Here is a 21,978-nt window from a genome sequence, read left to right on the forward strand (position 1 = left end):
CGCTGAGCCAAACCGGCCAGGGCTCAAGTATTTTTTTTTTTAAAGTCTTTTTTCTCCCCCTCCCAAATGAATGAACAAACAAATATAAATAGGGCCCCTGGTTTGAGTGTGGTGGTTATACAACAACTGAATATATAGATTAATGGTTAAAACCAATAGAAAGTAATGGTTAATAGCACATACTCTGGAGGCAAAACACCTAGGTTTTAATCTTGGCTCTACCACTTATTAGCTGTATGACTTGGTAAATTACATATCTGTGCCTCAGTGTTCTCAATGTTAAATAAGAATATAAGAGTAACCATCTCCTATGTTTCTGTAAGGGTTGAGTAGAAAGGTTTAAAGCATATAGAGGAATACTTAGAACACTACAAACACACACTGAGTACTCAAATTTTTACTTAGCTAGTTTTTATTTCACTATATATTAAATGCTTGACCTGGCCTGTGTGGCTCAGTGTCAACCCATGCACCAGGGGGCCGCTGGTTCGATTCCCATCAGGGCACATGCCTGGGTTGTGGGCCCAGTCCCAAGTGGGAGGCATGCAGGAGGTGGCCAATTGATGTTCTCTCTCATCAATGTTTCTAACTCTGTCTCCTTCTCCCTTCCTCTCTCTCTAAAATCAATAAAGAAAAAAAAAATTAAAGAAACAAACAAGAATATTAAATGCCTGAATTCCCTTTATGTTTACTAAAAAAACACTGCTGTCTAGTAATCATAATCCTGATAAAGTAAATTAAAATTTCACTACTAGATTTACTCCATCTGGAATAATATTCTCTAAGAATTTTAAGTTTATTGCAAGTATTTTATGAAGCAAGACCCATTAAATAAATAATACTAATATCTTAAGGCCAAGAAGAAACAGAATAAGAACAGCTTTTGTTAATGGGAAAGGAAGTACAATGCCTGAAAAAGTTACCATATCATACTGTATACAACAGAGGAAGAGTTTTTCCAAGAAAAAATAAAGGACCTCAGAAAATAAGATCTCAAGGGAAGAACCTTGAGATCCTTATTTTCAAAATTATGTCTAGAGTCAGGTCTACTTGTAACTATGTATTAAATAGGCACAGAACTACTGGCAAGTATTTTTTGTTTATTTACTTATTTATTAATCCTCACTCGAAGACATTTTTGCATTTATCTTCAGATAGAGCAGGAGGGAGAGAGGGGGGAGAGAGAGAGAGAGAAACATCGATGTGAGAGAGACACATCAACTGGTTGCCACCTCCAAGACCCCAACCAGGACAGGGACAAACTGCAACCAAGGTACGTGCCCTTAACGGGAACCAAAACCCAGGACTCTCTGGTCTATGGGCCGACGCTCTAACCACTGAGTCAAACCAGCCAGGGCCTGGCAAGTATTTTTTAAGTCTGCCAATAGAAAAGGATATCTTTGAAAAAAATAATAATTGAGGTATTAAGACACAGAATATGAGTTATCAATCCATAAATCTGTTCATCTCGAGCCAGTTTTGTCTTAGAGAATTATCTAATAATGTGGTTTGTGGTTGAAAACATGCTATGGGCCTCTGATGGCAAACTCAGATCTTAACCTTAGATCAGCAAAATAACTGACATGTATTTCTAAATATCAGAGTTCTTTTTTCACCCTTTCCCTTTTTATTTTAAAGGGTAATAATTCTTCTAAATGGAGGAAAACAACATGTATACTATACTTCAGATGCTGGGATTGAAGAAAAAGGCTCTTTTTGAGAATAGAGAGCTAGTGTCCTTATTGGCCAGAAATCATTTGTGATCTATAGTCCAAATAGAACCTTAATTTTTATGGTACACAACAATGTTCAGATACCATTTTCCAACATTAATAATTATTTAATCATTTTTCATTGATTTCTTAGAGAGAGAGGAAAGGAGAGGGAGAGAGATAGAAACATCGATGAGAGAGAGTAGCATCAACATCGATCAGCTGCCTCCCCAACCAAGGATGGAGCCCACAACCCCAGTATTTGCCTTGACTGGAAATTGAATCAGCACCCTCCTGATGCATAGGTCAATGCTCAACCACTGAGCCACACCAGCCGGGCCTATTTAATCATTTTATAACAGACATTTCATTCATGTCTCAACAAAAAATATCAGACTTCCCATTCTATTAAATTTTTAGGAAATGGTCAGAATAGTCTATGGAGATTTCATTTATTTGTGCCCTAATTACCTCGAAAAAACTATATAGTTTTGTAAGACTACACAAAATCTGTAATTAAAAAAGTAATTTTAGAACTGGAGGGAAGTGGAGTAACCTTTCTCCAATCCCCTAAACTGTACATCAAAGTAATCCTTGAGTGATTATAATGTGAGATTCTGTGGCTCAGCAAAATATATTCATTTATGGTCATGTGGTTAATTTGTCAGATTTTCCCAAACAACTCCCCCTACATTATTCTTAAAGATCAACTGCCACCATATGCTTTAGTTTATATCACTTAAGTACCTCATGGTCTTCACCTGCAACTGAGGGTGGTAAAAAAGAAACATTTTTTTTTCTGAGGGAAGAGAGCTATATCTTGTCATTCTCAGCCATCCATACAATTCCTTTTCTGCTGCTAGGTCTAACCCTACTCAATGTGCAAGTTATAGCAGTAAGAAGGCAAGTAAATATGTGGTGGAGAATACTGTGTAAATGCACAATTGATGAGAAAGATATAATTCCAGTAACACAATGAATGGTTTGTCGTCAGGAAGTAAACTATTCATTTGAAAACAATGTGAAGAGACATAAGTAGGATTAACAGAGTACATTAGGTACCCCTGTTGTTCCCTAGAGCAGCAATTTTCAACCTTTTTTATCTCATGGCACACATAAACTAATTACTAAAATTCTGTGGTACCCCCAAAAATATATGTTTTGCCAACTCGACAAAAAATAGATAAAATTTTAATTTATTCACACTGGACAGCTATTGTGTTGGCAATTGTCATTTTTTTATTTGACAATCTAAGGGGAAAGAGGTCAGTGTCCCTGACTAAATAATCAGGCACTGAATGTTTTAAAAATTATTTTGGCCCTGGCCAGTGTGGCTCAGTTGGTTGAGCATCTCCCCATGCACCATCAGTCATTGAAGGTTGTGGGCTCAGTTCCCGGTAGAGGGTGTAGGAGGCAGCTGATTGGTGTTTCAACCACCGATGTCTCTGTCTCTGTCTCTGTCTCTCTCTCCCCCTCTCACTCTGTAAAACCAATAAAAACATATTTTAAAAAAAATTATTGTGGCACACTAGTTGAAACTCACTGCCCTAGAGCATAACCTCACTCTGTTGCCTTTAAAAAAGCAATAACCTACTCATTCATCATTTTATTTACCAGTATGAAAGTATGCTACAATTGTACTTGTGGAGGAAGCTTCTTTGAAAATGAGATCATGTAATAGCATAGTTTTCTATATTCCTGAAGTATTTTTAAAATTATTTTTATTTATTTTTTATCCTCACCCGAGGACATTTTTCCATTTTTTGTTCAGGTAGAGTGGGGGGAGAGAGAGGAACAGAGAGAGAGAGAGAAACATCGATGTGAAAGGGATACATCGAGTGGCTGCCACCCGCACAACCGACCAGGGCCGGGGACAAACTGCAACTGAGGTACATGCCCTTAGCGGGAACCGAACCCGGGTCTCTCAGGACCGCAGGCCGACGCTCCAACCGCTGAGCCAAACCGGCCAGGGCTGAAGTATTTTTAAAATTAAAATCAATGCTGCCCTGGCCGGTTTGGCTCTGCAGTTAGAGCATCAACCTGTGGTCCAGAGAGACCCGGGTTCGGTTCCCACTAAGGGCATGTATCTCGGTTGCAGTTTGTCCTCAGCCCTAGCTGGGTCCTGCGGGAGGCAACCACTCGATGTGTCCCTTTCATGTCGATGTTTCTCTCTCTGCCTCTCTCCCCCTCTCACTCTAACTGAACAAAATAAACGAAAAAAATGTCCTCAGGTAAGGATTAAAAAAAAAATACTTTAAAAATTAGAGAAAATTAAAATCAATGCTTCTTTTTATGGGAAGTGAAAGAATAGGAATGATTATGGCTTTTTTGTACTTTTGCCATATGACTGTAAAATAAGGGAGTTAACAATTAATATTTGTTTTTGTCTGCACTTGCTATCCCATGAACTTTTTTGTTATATTTGTGCTTTTAACTGACAGTAGAAACAAGCTTCCAATAAATACCTTGTACATTAGTGAATGAATACATTAAATTTATTTTTAGCCAGATATAAAAACAAAAACTCTATTCCTTTCAAGCATTTGACAATATAGTTGCACAACAATGCTCTGCTTAACAATGGACCAAATATATAATGGTGGTCCCACAAGATTATAAAGAGCTGAGAAATTCCTACTGCCTAGTGACATTTTAGCTGTCAACACATAATAATGCATATTATTCAGGTGTTTGTGGTGTGCTGGTATAAACAAACCTACTGCACTGCCAATCATATAAAAGTGTAGCACATATGATTATGTACAGTACATAATAATGATAATAAACAACTATGTTATTGGCTTATGTATTTACTATACTATACTTTTTATTCATTATTTTAGCGTGCACTTTTTATACTTATTTTTGAAAGTTTGCTTTAAAACAGTATGCCATGGTATGCTGGCAGCAGCCTTACATCTCCCATTTACTGGATCTTCTGACCATCATTTCTCTTGTCCTTGATTTAATCTCCTGTTGTTTTATAAATTTAGTATAGCCTAAGTGTACAGTGTCTATAAAGTCTACAATAATATACAGTAATCCTAAGTCTTCACATTCATTCACTACTCACTTGTTGACTCACCCACTGAGCAAACATTCATGGTAAGTTACCTACACAGGTATACCATATTTTTACTGTACCTTTTTTATGTTTAGGTATGCTAATATCATGTGCCACAATGGCCTACAGTATTCAGTACAGTGACATACTGTATAGCTTTGGTAGCCTAGGAGCAACAGACTATATCATGTAGTCTAGGTATATAGTAGGTTAAACCATCTAGGTTTGCGTAAGTGCACTCTATTATGTTCACATGACAAAATCATCTAATAATGCATTTCTCAGGCTGTATCCCTTTGTTAGGCAGCTCATGATTGTATTTCAGAATTTACACATAAGCACATATCCCTTTGTTTATTAAATTATTTATTCAACAAATATTTCGACTATGTGCCTGACACTGTGGAGACAAGAGACATTAAAAAAGTCCTTATCACCCAAGACTTTAAACTTTAATATAAGAAACAAAGGGACGATTATAAAATATGTGAAAATTTAGGTATGATGTCTGCAAGTTATTTGCAAAAAATATGGATCTATATATATAAAGGGCAAATATAGCAAAATGTTAACAATTAATGAATCTGGGTAAAGGGTATATGGGTTTTTTTTATAAGTTTCAAATAATTTCAAATTTAAACATTAACAAAAATGTTGTTGGGGGCCCAAAATATTAAAACCTGACAGTTATTGTCTACCAATAAAATAATACGCAAAAGGTTAAAGGAAGATAAGCTGTAAGTCAAAACTCCTAGAGAAAGACAATCACTTAAATGACCATTCCACCTGAGTAGTATGGTTACTCATTAGGACAGACGGGCTTACTATTATTATTTTTTAAATCCTCACACAAGCATATTTTCCCATTGATTTTTAGACAGAGTGGGAGGGCGGGAGAGAGGGAGGGGGAGAGAGAGGGAGAGAGAAAGAAACATCTATGTGAGAAAGAAGCATTGACTAGTAGCCACCTGCATGACCCAGACCAGTGTCAGGGACAGGGAATAAAACCCCCTTCAACTGATGCTCCAACCACTGAGCCAAACCAGCCAGGGCCAGATGGGCTTATTTGTTTGTTTTAATCCTCACCCAAGGATATTTTTCCAGTGATTTTTCAGATAGAATGGGAGGAAGGGAGGAGAGGAGAGAAAGAGAAAGAGAAAGAGAAAGAGAAAGAGAAAGAGAAAGAGAAAGAGAAAGAGAAAGAGAAAGAGAAAGAGAAAGAGAAAGAGAAAGAGAAAGAGAAAGAGAAAGAGAAAGAGAAAGAGAAAGAGAAAGAGAAAGAGAAAGAGAAAGAGAAAGAGAAAGAGAAAGAGAAAGAGAAAGAGAAAGAGAAAGAGAAAGAGAAAGAGAAAGAGAAAGAGAAAGAGAAAGATCGATGTGAGAGAGACACATCGATTGGTTGCCTTCCACACGATCCTGACAAGGTATGTACCCTTGACGGGAATCGAACCCATGACTCTTTGGTCCTCGGGCCAACGGTCTAACAGCTGAGCCAAACAAGCGAGAGCAAGATGGGCTTATTTTTTACTGAACTACCTACATATTAAGAAAACATCTTCAAAAAGTTTATAGGTGTCACAGCACTTTTAAAGTATAAAATACTAAGCAAATGAAAGCCACCAGTAAAACATTATGTGAGGTATGGAGATAATGCTTCAGTGAACACTGTTCTCAGAGAACATTTTGTTTTAACACCTTTATTAAGGTTTAATTTACATACTATAAAATGATCATTGAACTTTTTGTTTAAATATATTTTTTTACTGATTTTATTACAGAGAGAAGGGAGAGATAGAAACATCAATGTGAGAGAGATACATCGATCAGTTGCCTCCTGCAGGCCCCCTACTGGGGATCAAGCCCACAACCCTTGCAACCCAGGCATGTGCCCTGACCGGGAATTGAAACAGGACCTCTCAGTCCCTGGAATGATGCTCAAGCCACTGAGCTACACCTGCTGGGAGTGATCATTGAACTTTTATTGAAAGATATTAACAGTATTTCCTTAAGAAGAGCCAAGGTTCAAAAAAATTTTTAATCTTACAATGTACATTAAATTACTGTTTAAAATGTAGCTCCTGTCATCCCTATCAACAAAAACTATCAGTATCAACAAAAACTGGCAAGAAAGGGATGAAATGGCTAGATTTCAGACTACTTTAAGTCATTTATCTCAAAGCTATTTAGCTTCATTATTAAAAAATAATAGTACAAATGGACAATGAATATAAGAAAATTTCAAATAGAAAACAAACAAAAACCATGTGAACTTCACTAATAAAAACAAAGCAGTCCGGCGCTGTAGCTCAGTGGTTGAGCATCGACCCATACACCAAGAGGTCGCTGGTTTGATTCCTGGTCAGGACACGTGCCAAGGTTGTGGGCCAGATCCCCAGTGTGGAGCATGCGGGAGGAGGCCAGTCAATGTTCTCTCTCATCAATGTTTCTATCTCTCTCTCCCTCACTTTTCCTCTCTCTCTAAAATCAATAAAGAAAAAAATATATATAAAAAAAAAAAGATAATTTTTCAAAACGATCTCAGGAGAGTTTTATTTTAATAATACTAGTGCCGATAAAGATACGATGAAATATGTACTCTAGTACATCATTGATAGAAATGTGAACTGTGTTGCCCTAGCTGGTTTGGCTCAGCAGTGAGAGCATCGGCCTGCAGACCAGAGAAATGTGAACTGCTTTAACCAAAAGCTATTTGACAATGTACGGGGAACTTTATTATTCTTACTATGGGATATAGAAATTACAATTCTGAAAATTGTAATTTAATATAATGCTATACATACAAATATGTTTAATGCAATAAAAAACTAGAAACAACCTAAATGTCTAAAACCAGGGGACTGGATAAGGAAAATATCTAGTTGATAAAATATTATACAACTATTAAAAATGACGACTATGAAACACATGCAATAACCTGGAAAAAACTTATTCTGCTATGCTAAACAAAAATGTAGGACATAAAATGCATTTATATAACTCATAGAACTGTACAAAAATTAAACAGAAAAGACCAGAAAGACACATTTAAAATATTAACAATGGTTGTATATAGGTATGAAGATTATTAAAGATTATTTTGTTCCGCCCTGGCCAGTTTGGCTCAGCGGTTAGAGCGTCGGTCTGCGGTCTGGAGAGACCCGGGTTCGGTTCCCGCTAAGGGCATGTACTTCGGTTGCAGTTTGTCCCCGGCCCTGGTTGGTCGTGCGGGTGGCAGCCACTCGATGTGTCCCTTCGCGTCGATGTTTCTCTCTCTCTCTCCTTCCTCTCTCTCCCTCTCACTCTATCTGTACAAAAAATAGAAAAATATCCTCGGGTGAGGATAAAAAAAAATAAAATAAAAAAAAAAAAGATTATTTTGTTCCTTTCCACTTATCTCATACAATACTCAAATATATCCTTTGGTGTAAAAATATGTGCCAGTGTTGCTCAATGGTTAGGGCGTCAGCCTGCACACAGGAGGGTCGGTCTCAGGTTCAATTCACAGTCTAGGGCACGTACCTGAGTTGCACGTTCGATCCCCAGCCTGGTCCAGGCATGAGTGGAGGCAACCAATCTATGTCTCTTTCACATTGATGTTTCTCTCTCTCCCTCTCCCTCTCTCCCTCTCTCTCTAACTCCCTCCCCTTCTTCCACTCTTTCTAAAAAACAATGGAAAAAACATCCTTGGGTGAGAATTAACAACAACAACAAAAAGAAGAATATGTAATCTCCCCCATCAACAGTCATGCCACACCATCCCCCTCTCTCTATCTTTGATAAGTTTGTACCTTGTTTACAGTAATTTTAAACATATGTAAAATTTTATTTGACAAATATTTATGTGAAATATTTAATGTATGGTACTTTTATAATAATTTTTAAGAAGAAAAAATTACCTTCACCAAACTTCTACAGATGTATTATTATACGACCAGAAACAAAAAGTTTTGCTTCTTCATTTTGTATTTTAATTAACTGCTTTAAACTTCAACACTTAAAACCAAGTTTATTTTAGTCAAGCACCTAGTATTTACAGTTAACTTTCATTAATATTCAAAAATTCTGGAGGAGCAACTGTGGTAATAAATGGTTAAAGTGGCCCTGGCCGGTTTGGCTCAGTGGTTAGAGCGTCGGCCTGCGGTCTAGAGAGACCCGGGTTCGGTTCCCGCTAAGGGCATGTACCTTGGTTGCAGTTTGTCCCCAGCCCTGGTTGGTTGTGCGGGTGGCAGTCACTCGATGTGTCCCTTTCACGTCGATGTCTCTCTCTCTCTCTCTCTCTCTCTCTCTCTCTCTCTCTCTCTCTTCCTCTCTCTCCCTCCCACTCTATCTGTACAAAAAAATGGAAAAATGTCCTTGGGTGAGGATAAAAAAAAAAAAAAAAGGTTAAAGTGAATTGTTAATATTAATTTTATTTCTGTATCTATAAAACTGAGAAAAGAAGGTTTGTGTACAAATATCACAAAACAACATCAATCATTGGGTAAATGTGGTTCTTCAATGCACACTTGAACAAGAAGAAAATTTTGTTGGTTTGAAGTTCTGGCATAAATATATTAAAGCTGACCAAAAATAAATAAATATATATATATATCAGGGCAAGCTACATCACTTCCACATACAAAAATGTACAAAACATTAGCGTCTAACTAGATAAAGGTAATACTTGTCTTCACAGTTTGACAATGAGTAACTGTGTGTCTTGAAATATTTGACGTTATTTTTCTTGAGATTAATGCAGAAGCCATATTCCTCTTGTTTGCTAACTTCAAGTTTACCTAATTTTGTTTTGTTTGAAAAACAAAATATATAAATTGGGTTAATGCTCCAAATTAGAGCACTTCACTTAAAACACTTTTCCTTTTTACTAGGATAACTTAACTGATTTCTAATTGGAAAGACTCCTGATTTTGGTTCAAAAGATTACAGTAGACCAAAATCTAGGTAACAATCTGAAATGTAGCTGTGAACATCTTTGAAGAGAACTTACGCACAAATTCAGTTCTCTTTCATGTAGCTAAATGTACAAGTGAAAATTATAGAAAATTGTGCTTGTTTGTGAAAAATAAATATAGCTACTCGGCTGGTGTGGCTCAATGGATTGAGCATCATCCCATGGACTGAGAGGTCCTGGTTCAATTTCCCATCAAGGCACATGCCCACATAGTGGGCTCGAACCCCAATGTGGGGCAGGCAGGAGGCAGCCTATCCATGTTTCTCTCTCATCATCTATGTTTCTATCTCTCTCTCCCTTCCTCTCTCTCTCTAAAAAAAAAATCAAAAAATCATTTAAAATAAATACAGCCAATTCAGCATATTTCCTAATAAAGCTAATAATAACTTGAGTAGATAGAAACTAATAAAAAAACTTCTTACTGCTTTAAGCTTGGTGTTTCATCAACAAATCAAAGGAAATAACCCAAAACTTAAAGATTTAAGAATATGGACTGATAAAACCCACTGACAGAAAATTCTTTGAGAAGTGCTACATTTTGAAATACATACACACACACACACACACACACACATATATGTATATATATATTTTTAATTTTAAACTTTTAATTTGGAAATAATTTAAAACTTACAGAATAGTTCCAAGAATAAAAATACAAATAATAACCCAATACCTTTACCCAGATTCACTTATTGTTACTGTTTTACCCATTTGCTTTATCATTCTCTTTCTATGCATGTGCATGGTACCCACATACATAGCCTCTTTTTCTTATATGACATTGACATTTTTGAAGACTACAAATTCCCTTTTCGTAGTAGAACATTCCTAATTTATGGTTTGTCTAATGTTCCCTCGTGATTAGATTCAGGGTATGTATTCTTGGCTGAAATACAGTACTATAGGAGCAATACTGTGTCCTCCTCAGGTTATCTTGGATATCCATCTATCCTTCATTATGTTAATCTTAACCACTTGGTCATAGTGTTGTCCAGTTTCCTCACTTTATAATTACCCATTTTCCCCTTAAAATGTGGGAAATACTTTAGAACAATGCAAATATCCCAGGGGCTCCTTACTGAAATTGCCCCTAGATTTAGGATCTTTTGATGAGTCTTGCCTAATCCAATCATTACAATCATGTTTTCAGAATGATAATTTTCTAACTGCTGCACTCCTACATTTATCAGTTGGCACTTGGCATCCTACTATAAACAAGTGCTCTCTCTTTTCCCTTCTCTGCTACCAGCATGGACTCATGAATTCATTTTCTTTTCAATGGTTTATAATTTATTACTGTACTTTTTTAGCACTCTGATGATCCCTAATTTGTCCACTGGGAGCTCCTTCCAGATGGCTTCTGTGTCCTTGTGACTAGTCTCCATCCTATTCTGGGGCATTTCTTTCCTTACTTTCTAGTGTTATGAGATGCTTCAGGCTGATCTTGCACCTATCCTACCTTCAGTCCTAGAATAAGTCATCTTTCCAAGAACTCCAAGTTTCTTTGAGTGGGGAGTAGTATTAGAAACTAAATCAGGGTATCATGTATGCTCATTGCTACTGGGTACTTATGCTTCTTGTCCTTTTCAACAAACAGAACTAAGAAATTCTGATACAGAATTAAGTCCATTCTGATACCTTGAATTACAATCTATTCTCATACGATTCTCTTGCCTTCCCCATACATAACTGTGTTCCTTTTCTTCAGTAATAACGATGGCTCCCAAGAACATCAACACATACACTCATTTTCTTAATCCTATAATACAATGTATCTACAATTGTTTTAGAACTGCTTTCTCCACACTACCAAAAAACAAACCTAAAAAGAGTTCAGTACTTGTTTGCAATTCTTCCTCCATCTCTTACATCCCACATAACCCAAAAGAATATATATATATATATATATATATATATATATATATATATCTCCATCCAAAACTATCTTTGTAAAAATCCTTAGACTAGTTCTGTCTTTTTTCCTTAAGTGTGATTATAATATAATTGGACTCATTTGTTTCAGTTTGCTTTTAGTTTGGAGTTTCCCCCTTTCCATCCTTATTGACTTAATTTTACTTTTACATATGTATAATAGTAACATGATTCCAAAAGTAAAAACTACATATAAAAGACCATACTCAGAGGACTGCCACTACTTCCTATATTCTTTCCACTCCATTCCCTCCATCCCTTGAAAGTAACCAACTGCATTATTTTCTCTCTAGTTTATCCTCGTTGTTTCTTTTTGTAAAGATAAGCTTTCTATATCTTACACAAAAGACAACATACTAGATATGATTTTTTTTTTTAATCCTTACCTGAGGACATTTTTGCATTTATCTTCAGATAGAGCGGGAGGGAGGGAAGGAGGAAGGGAGAGAGAGAAACATTGATGTGAGAGAAACACATCGAGTGGTTGCCACTCACAAGACCCCAACTGGGGTGGGGACAAACTGCAACTGAGGTACGTGCCCTCAGCAGGAACTGAACCCAGGACTCTCTGGTCTACAGGCCAATGCTCTAACCGCTGAGCCAAACCAGCTAGAGTTAGATATGCTTTTTATTCACATTCTAGATTATCTCTAGAAATCACTTCATATCAGTTCATAGAGATCTTACTCATTTCTTGTCCTTACAGTTGTGTAGTTATTACTCCATTACAGGTATGTATCATAGTGTATTTCAAGTAATCTCCTATTCTCAGACATTTGCATATAGTTTCCAATATTATGCAATTACAAATAATACTGCAATGGATAACTCTATGCATATGTATTTTCGTACTGTTGGAGGTGTACCTTCAAGATAAATTCCTACAAATGAGAGTGCTAGATGAAAGAGTAAGCACACATGCAATTTTCTTAATTTTGCCAAATTCCCCTATGCAAAGGCTGAAATGTACTATATGTTGATTCACTTGGTAACACATCAATACCTTGGAAATCCTAGTGCACTTCTTTTGGATTTCATGTGTTAGCTAGATATAGTCTCATGATGCTTGAACTCTCCCTCTCACTTCTGCCAAACCTAAATGTTTGTAAATATTTTTAAATTTTGCAAATCTTTGGAGAAAGGAATTACAAGGAAAAATAAGTTACTTTAACTACTTACTAAGTGGTGTTGTATCTGGAGGTGGAAAATTCTCAGTAAAGTTGACATTACACAAGTCTGTGCTACAGCAACAGAAACGATATGTTCCATTCTGAATTGAGGAAGGGGTAGTAGTTACTAAACATTCTTCATTGTTACACTCCTGGGGATCTCCGATGTGAGACCAACATCCTATAAAATTGATATTAATGTAAACATGTTAAGAGTCAATACAATAAACAAAACAAAAATTAAAACAACAAACTAAAAAATAATTGCAATAATTGCAATCAATCTGACAGAGTGAATACACCTCAGTTATAAAATAGTCTTGCAAATCAATAGGAGACATATTTTTTAAATAACAGAAAAATGGCAAAGTATAAACAAGGATTTCATCAGGGGTGGAGCCAACAACAAAATGTTTAACTTTATCATTAATGTAAGAATTATTCAAGTGCCTTGGCCAGTTTGGCTCAGCAGTTAGAGCATCAGCCTGTGGACCGAAGAATTGAGGGTTTGATTCCCAGTCAATGGCATGTGCCTGGGTTACAAATTTAATCGCTGGCCTCAGTGGGGGTCATGTAGGAGGCAACCAGTAGATCTGCTTCTCTCACATTGATATTTCTCTCCTCTCCCCCCACCCCTTCCAGGCTATCTAAAAAAAAAAATCAATGGAGAATGTCATCAGATAAGGATTAACAAAATCCATTTTTCTTCAGATAGAGTGGGAGGGAGAGAGGGAGGAAGAGAGAGAGAGAAACATCGATGTGAGAGAGACACATCGAGTGGTCACCACCCACACAACCCCAAATGGGGCCAGGGACAAACCACAACCAAGGCACATGCCCTTAGTGGGAACTAAACCCAGGACTCTCTGGTCCTTGGGCCAATGCTCTAACCACTGAGCAAAACCGGCCAGGGCAAAAAAAAAAAAAGAATTATTAAAGCAAGAGTAAAATTTCATTTTTGTCTGCATTAAATTCGTCTAAGTTTAAAAAATAATAATATACAATTGTAACATGGATTCAGTAACACTCGTACACTGCTAGAGGGAATATAAATGTATATAGCTTTTCTAGAAAGCCACATGGCAATTTTTATAAACAACCTTTAAAATATTCTTGTTTTATAATCTAATAATTCTAATTCGAGGAATCTATTCTAAAAAAATAATCAGATAAAATCAAAGATTTATGTTCAAAAATATTCACTGAAGTAGTATGTATTACAGTGAAAACCAGAAAACAACATAATGACCAACAACAAGAGTACTGTATAAGTAAAATGCAATATATGCATACAACAAAATACTGTGCAGAGGTTAAAATTTTTTTATATATAAGCCCTGGCTGGTTTGGCTCAATGGTTAGAGCATTGGCTCGTGGACCAATGAGTCATAAGTTCTATTCCAGTCAAGGGCACGTACCTCAGCCCTGGTCAGGGTCGTGTGGGAGGCAGCCAGTCAATAGGTCTTTCTCACATCACTGTTTCTCTCTCTCTCCCTCTTTCTCCCTCCCTCCCACTTGATCTGAAGAAAAATGAAAAAATATCCTCCAGTGAGGATTTTAAAAAAACGTTTTATATATAGAGAGAGTCATGGGGAAACATTCATGACATTACTTAAAATGGAAAAAAAATCGGCGGCCCTGACCAGGCAGCTCAGTTGGTTAGAGCATCTTCCAGATAGCCCAAGGTTGTGGCTTCTATCCCTGGTCAGGCACATATAAAACTCAACTGATGAATGTATAAGTGAAACAACAAATTCATGTTTCTCACTTCTCTCTCTCCCCCTCCCTCTAAAATCAATAAATAAAAATTAAGAAAAAATTGGGTATGAAATTATTTATAAAGTTTATCCTAACTTTGAAAAAAAAAGTACAAACACATATAAACATAGAGGAACACAGAAAAAACACCTAATAGAATAAACTAATAGAGAAAAAATATTCTTCAGAGTATAAGATCGTTTTTCTTAATTTTCTGATTTTCTCAATTTCATACAATAAGAATTTATTAATAACATTATAATAAAAAAGATGTTATTAAAATAAGCTAAAAACCAATGTCCATTTACAAATTTGGGGTTTGTGGGTGAATCTATACATGGATATATACTTTTAAATTATTATTTTCCAGGAGAGGGTTTTAATCTACCGCCATGCTTTTCAGATAAATTTCAATTGTATGAAACACAAAGTTATGTCAAGTAAGAAAATAGTACTTGCCTTGTTTTACAAGATTTATGTCCCCTTTTGATTTCTCCCAGAGGCCATAGCAGGTGCTACCTTTTGAGCATAATATGGTTCCATTTTCATAAGAAATTCGACTCTCGCCTATCCCAAGGTCTTGTTGATATGGATCTTTAAATGCACATAGACGTTCTTGATTCTGAGAAGCTGAATTAAACAAAATAAAAGAGTGACAAATTAATTTTATGATGAAATTTGAAAATTATTATATAAAGTCTTTTAAAAAGGCACTGGAAATTTCCCTACTAAATCCCTAACAAGGGTAAAATAAATCTGTAGTTTTATATTTAATAAATAGTTTCTCTCTGTTCATTAATTAATTTGTAACCTCTAAACAAGAAGCAAACTTGAAAATTCATTTTCCAAAAGCAATTCCCCTCTTACACAAATTATTCTCACCACTTTCTCCTATTAAATAATTTTGGCGTCTGAATAAAGAAATATCAAAACATGTCCATGCTCTAAATTATCACACCTCTAAAACAAATGAACCAGCCTAGAGAGCTAAATAATTTGGGGACATTCTATAGGATTCACTTTTATCATATTTTACAATCATCTGTAGGAAGCTAATTATGCATCATTAGACATGATAAACTAGAGACGAAGACAGTGACTACAAATGGGTACATGATTTCCTTTGGGGCAGATGGAAATGTTCTAAAGTTAGATTGTGGTAATGGCTACACAACTCTATAAATTTACAAAAAATAAATGTTCACCTAAAATGAGTAAATTTCATGGTATATGAATTATATCTTAATATATTTGTGTTTTAAAACTAGGGCTACCAGTGATCAAAAAGAAAATGACTTTTTTTGGCGAGGAGTTAATTCTCAACTGAGGATATTTTTTTCCACTGATTTTTAGAGACAGTGGAAGGGAGGGAGAAAGGGGGAGAGAGAGAGACATAAATGTGAGAGAGACACATCAATTTACGGCTGCCCCCCACATGAGGCCCGACTGGAGCCAGGGATGGAATCTGCAACCCAGGCATGTGTCCTTGACTGGGGATCAAACCCGAAACTCTTCAGTGTTTGGGCTGACGCTCTAACCACTGAACTACACCAGCCAGGGCAAGAAAATAACTTTGTTATTAAAAATATCAATAGGGCCCTGGCCGGTTTGGCTCAGGGGTTAGAGTGTCGGCCTGAGGTCCAGAGAGACCAGGGTTCGGTTCCCGCTAAGGGCATGTATCTTGGTTGCAGTTTGTCCCCAGCCCTGGCAGCCACTCAATGTGTCCCTTTCACATTTCATGTCGATGTTTCTCTCTCTCTCTCTCTCTCTCTCTCTCTCCCTCCCTCCCTCCCTCCTACTCTATCTGAACAAAAAAACTGGGAAAATGTCCTCAGGTGAGGATTAAAAAATATATATATATTTCTCTCTCTCAATATGATAGCCAGAAGAAATGCTCAATAATCCCTTATACTGAAGGGACAACTCAATTTAGTTTCAATGCCAATCAATCTTTTTCCATATATATAATCTGATTTAACTAATTTCAAGAGAACATTTGCCACATAATTTATCAGCTAACAAATATTTACCAACATTACTGAGAAGATCAATGAAGTAAAAAGTTTTCAAAAGCTGATCTTTATTTGGTTTTTCAAAGTAGAATTTCCTAATGTGTTTAAACAGAATAACAGTCTATTACACTTGGCCAATATATTCCTCATGGGCTTCTGATTTATTTCTTCATTTAGGGTGTATCTTATTTACTGTGGCTTAATTCACTAGCACCTTAGGACTAGAGACGATTCATTAAAATTATGTTTCTGAACCTACAAAACTAAGGACCAAACTCTGGAGAAGAAATAAAAGAGCCAACAACTGTGTGCCCAAGCCCATTTAGACTCCTAGACCTGTCATAAGCATTACTACAGAAAGCACCTTTCAAAGTGCTGAGCCAGGCCAAAAGGGTATTCACAAGTAGGTAATACAGAATTCTCAAGTATCTTATAATGGTCTTTTTGGACACAGACAGTAACTACTAAATTTAGTAATCATAGACAATAATTAATGAAAAATAAATGTGACTTGATTTCTACAACCTAAAATCACTTCAGGCAGTCTTCTAGAAGATATTTACTACTATCAACTAAATGGCCAGAAAATACAGTAAAAAAAATAATTTGAGAACATAACCTAATTATGATTCTACCATATTTTTACATGTACTTACATATTCAAATTCCTTTAATGACAAGCTTAATTAGATTTACCAGATTACCCTACACAATTAATACCAGTATTTCCTTAGATTATTCCCTAATTTGAAAACTTTACCAAATTTTATAAAAATTAAAATCAAATATATTTCTACATATAACACCAATTCATACTTAAAAAATTCAAACTACAGCCGGGCAGGTGTGGCTCAGTGGTTGAGCATCGTTGACCCATGCACCAAGATGTCGCCAGTTTGATTCCCGGTCAGAGCACATGTCCAGGTTGTGGGCCAAATCCCTAGTGGGGGCATGCAGGAGGCGGACAATCAATGTTCTCTCTCATCGATGTTCCTATCTCCTTCTCCCTTCCTCTCACTCTAAAAAAAAAAAAAAAGTTAAAAAAAAAAAAAAAAGATTCGCCTGACTCAGAGATTAGAGCATGGGTCCTCAGACCAATGAGTCATGGGTTCAATTCGGATCAAGGGCATGTACCTTGGTTGCAGTTTGTCCCTGGCCCTGGTTGGGTCGTGCGGGTGGCAGCCACTCAACGTGTCCCTTTCACACTGATGTTTCTCTTTCTCTCTCTTCCTCCCACTCTATCTGAACAAAAAATGGAAAAATGTCCTCGGGTGAGGATTAAAAAAAAAAAAAGAAACTAGAATGTATGCCCTGGCTGGTTTTGCTCAACGGTTAGAGCATCGGCCTGCGGTCCAGAGACCCGGGTTCGGTTCCCGCTAAGGGCGCATACCTCAGTTGCAGTTTCTCCCCTGCCCTGTTTGGGTCTTGCGGGTGGCAGCCACTCAATATGTCCCTTTCACGTCGATGTTTCTCTCTCTTTCTCTCCCTCCCACTCTATCTGAACAAAAAATGGAAAAATGTCCTCGGATGAGGATTAAAAAAAAAGAAACTAGAACATAAAGGTATAGCATAATTTGATCAGGTTTGTATCAGTTAACTGTCATTACAGACATAAATCTATAATAAGTATTACAGATGAAATATACTACTTATTTGCTTTTATGAGGGGAGAAAAGAAAAAAATGGTTAGTCTGAAAATAATAACTATTTGCCTTTTTCCCTTTTTATCAAATACACTTACATTATTTGAATTTTCATGAAAATATAGTCATGTATTATATATATATATATTTTTCTAAAACAAAAGTGTCCTTGAATTACTTATTTTTACATTAATTTTTTGGGGGGGGGTTAATCCTCATCTGAGGATATTTTTTCCACTGAACTTTAGAGAGTGGAAGAGGTGAGGTGGGGTGGGGTGGGGAGAGAAACATTAATGTGAGAGAGACACAGTTGGTTGCCTCCCACAAGAGGCCCCACTAGGGCCAGGGACTGAACCTGCAAACCAGGTACATGCCCTTGACCCAGAATTGAACCTGTGACCCTTTGGTGCATGGGCTGACACTCTAAACAATGAGCCACACTGGCTAGGGCTACATTAAAATTTTTTTTCATTTTAAAATAACTACAAATTTATAGGTAGCTAAAATGAAGTAGAAACAGATAAAAGTCCAATGCATCTCTTTTCAGAGCAAACATCCCACACAAAAACTGTACAGTATTAAAACCAAGAAACTGACATCAGCACAATCCATTGAGCTTATTTAGATTACCCCAGTTATACAAGAACTCATCTGTATATGTGAGTGTAAATCTATACTATTGTCACATATTATTACAATCAAAATACTCAACTGTATTATCACAAGACTCCCTTATGTTAAATCTTTATAGTCACCAACCCTTTCATCCCATTCTTAACCAAGAGCAACCACCAATCTATTTCCAACTCAATTATGTTATTTCACAATTCCTATAAAAATGAAATTCAATACATATTATCCATTTGAGATTGGCTTTTTTCACTGAGCAAAATTTCTCTGAGGTTCATCCAAGTTGTTGTATGTAGGAATAGTTAATTAATTTTCATGGAATAGTTTTCATGGTATGGTTATTCCACAATCTGTTTAACTCTTCACCCTCTGAAGAGTTATTTGTGTAGTTTCCAGTTTGGGGCTATTAAAAATAAAACAGCCCTGGCCAGTTTGGCTCAGCAGTTAGAGCGTCAGGCTATGGTCCACAGAGACCCGGGTTCGGTTGCCACTAAGGGCATGTACCTCAGTTGCAATTTGTCCCCGGCCATGGTTGGGTCGTGTGGGTGGCAACCACTCAATGTGTCCCTTTCATGTCAATGTTTCTCTCTCTCTCTCTCTCCCCCTCCCACTCTATCTGAACAAAGTATCAAAAAATGTCCTCAGATAAGGAATAATAGATAAATAAATAAAATTATGAACATTTGTGTACATGTTCAATTTTTTTAATATGTTTTTTAATTGATTTTTTAGAGAGAGAGGAAGGGAGAAACAGAAACATCGATGTGGGGGAAGAAACATCGATAGGCTGCCTCCTGCATGCCCCTCACCAGGGATGGAGGCCACAATCTGGGGATGTGTCCTTACCGGGAATTGAATCGAGACCTCTAAGCCCATGGGACAACACTCAATCCACTGAGCCACACTGACCAGGCTACATGTTCAATTTTAACAGACAGTTTGTTTATTTCAAATGGGAATAATTGCCCTGGCCAGTGTGGCTCAGTGATTAGAGCGTTGGCCCACAAACCAGTGAGTAGAGGTTCGATTCTGGTCAAGGACATGTACCTCGGTTGCGGTTGGTCCCTGGCCCTGATTGGGTCATGCGGGAGGCAACCAGTCGATGTGGCTCTATCACGTCGATGCTTCTATTTCTCTCTCTCTCTTCCTCCCACTCTATCTGATAATGAATAGAAAAATATCCTTAGGTGAGGATCAAAAAAAAAAAAAAAAAAGATAAAATAGGAATAATTTCCTTGTAAAATAAAGTATGGTGTCTGCAAAAAGCAACTTGACATTAACACCATGCACCATGCCTTGGCCGGTTTGGCTCAGTGGTTAGAGTGTTGGCCCGTAGACCAGAGAGTCCTGGGTTCAGTTCCTGCTAAGGGCATGTAACTCGGTTGCAGTTTGTCCCCTGCCCCAGTTGGGGTGGTGTGGGTGGCAACCACTCGATGTGTCTTTCTCTCTCTCTCTTCCTCCCTCTCTATCTGAAGATATATACAAAAGTGTCCTCAGTTGAGGATAATAAATAAATAAACAAATAAATAAATAAATACAAACCATGCACTATATAAACAAAATACATTGTGTTCCACCATTTACAGCTGTCCATTTATAAAACCCTCAAACTCCCTAACTTCCTTGCACCAAGTAGTTCTAGTACTAGGAGAAACTGACTTATGCTATGGGATCTTGGTTTAAAGAACCAGTCATGTAGTATTCCTTATATATAAACAAAGTAAAATGTGGCAAAATAAATACCAGCTAATTGTGTCATTAAATATCTGAGATGAGCCTGGCCAGTGTGTCTCAGTGGACTGAGTGTTGTCCCATGGACTGAGATGAGAGCTCCCGATACGATTCCCGGTCAGGGCACATGCCTGGGTTGTGGCCTCTATCCCGGGTGGAGGGCATGCAGGAGACAGCCGATCGATGTCTCTCTCTCACATCAATGTTTCTATCTCACTCTCCCTTCCTCTCTCTCTAAAAAAAAAAAAAAAATCAATAAAAACATATTTAAAAATATATATATGAGATGAGATCCATCCATGTTGTCACAAATGGGAATATTTCATCTTTTTTATGTGCAAGTAGTATTCCATTGTGTATATGCACCACTTCGTTATCCAATCAATCAGTCGAAGGACACTTAGGGCATATCTATGTCTTGGCTATTGTGAATAAAGCTGTAATGAACAAAGAGGTACATATACCTTTACGAATAAGTGTTTTCAAATTTTGGGGACAGATACCTAAAAAAGAGATTGCTGGGTCAGATGGTAGTTCTATTCTTAATTTTTTGAGATACTTCCATACTGTTTTCTATAGAGGCTATACCAATGTTCCCTTTTCTCCACCTTCTCTCCAAAACTTGTTATTTCTTATCTTACTGATAATAGCCATTCTAACAGATGTGAGATAGTATATCATTATGGTTTTGATATGCATTTCCCTTATACAGTACAAGATTTCATCACCCTACTCAGAATGGCATCCAATTTAAGTTACTAATTGTAATAATGAACATAAAAGTCCGAGGAATTGGGTAGAACCAGAGACGTGGAAGTAGGGTACAGACTGACAACCCTCAGAAGAGGGGGTGGTAGGTGGAGGGAAGAGATAAACCACAAAACTTATATGCATGTACGCATAACTGATGGACACAGACAACAAAGCCAGGTATGGGGTGGGGGGGATGGGGAGGAGGGTGTCAATGGGGAAAAAAAGGAGAAACATCTGTAACAAAAATAAATTAATAAAAAATTATATATATAAAAAGTTACTAATTGTTTATTTCTGGAATTTTCCATTTAATATTTTTGAACTGCAGTTGACTTCAGGAAACTGAAACCACAGAAAGCAAAACCTCGGGTAGCAGAAGGAGTACTGTAATCAACAGAATTAAAGACAGCAGGGAGAATTTCTGGAAATGAAGAGACTATAAAGTACCTACCCAAAAAACCTGACCACTGAGATCCACAATTTGACCATGTCACTTCCTTGTTTAATTATCATTTCCAAAATCCTTAAAATAGTATATAGAAACATAATCTAGCAACTGCAAATCCCTCTAGCTGTATCTAGGCAGCAGTCATAGAGTATCATTTCATTCCCACCTGGGA

General features: G+C 36.9%; 1 protein-coding gene across 2 annotated transcripts in view; it reads right to left on the reverse strand.

Moving 5' to 3' along the window:
- BMPR2 (bone morphogenetic protein receptor type 2) overlaps positions 1-21,978 on the reverse strand; it is a 193,646-nt gene that overhangs the window by 75,124 nt on the left and 96,544 nt on the right. For both annotated transcript variants that reach the window (XM_036254249.1, XM_036254251.1), the window contains 2 exons: positions 15,049-15,219; positions 12,842-13,012 (listed from right to left, as the gene is read on the reverse strand). In XM_036254249.1, coding sequence (XP_036110142.1) covers positions 12,842-13,012; positions 15,049-15,219 — 342 coding nt within the window. The remainder of the gene's footprint in view (positions 1-12,841; positions 13,013-15,048; positions 15,220-21,978) is intronic.

This window comes from Molossus molossus, unplaced genomic scaffold (genome assembly GCF_014108415.1).
Source record: "Molossus molossus isolate mMolMol1 unplaced genomic scaffold, mMolMol1.p scaffold_m16_p_11, whole genome shotgun sequence".
NCBI classification, from domain to species: domain Eukaryota; kingdom Metazoa; phylum Chordata; class Mammalia; order Chiroptera; family Molossidae; genus Molossus; species Molossus molossus.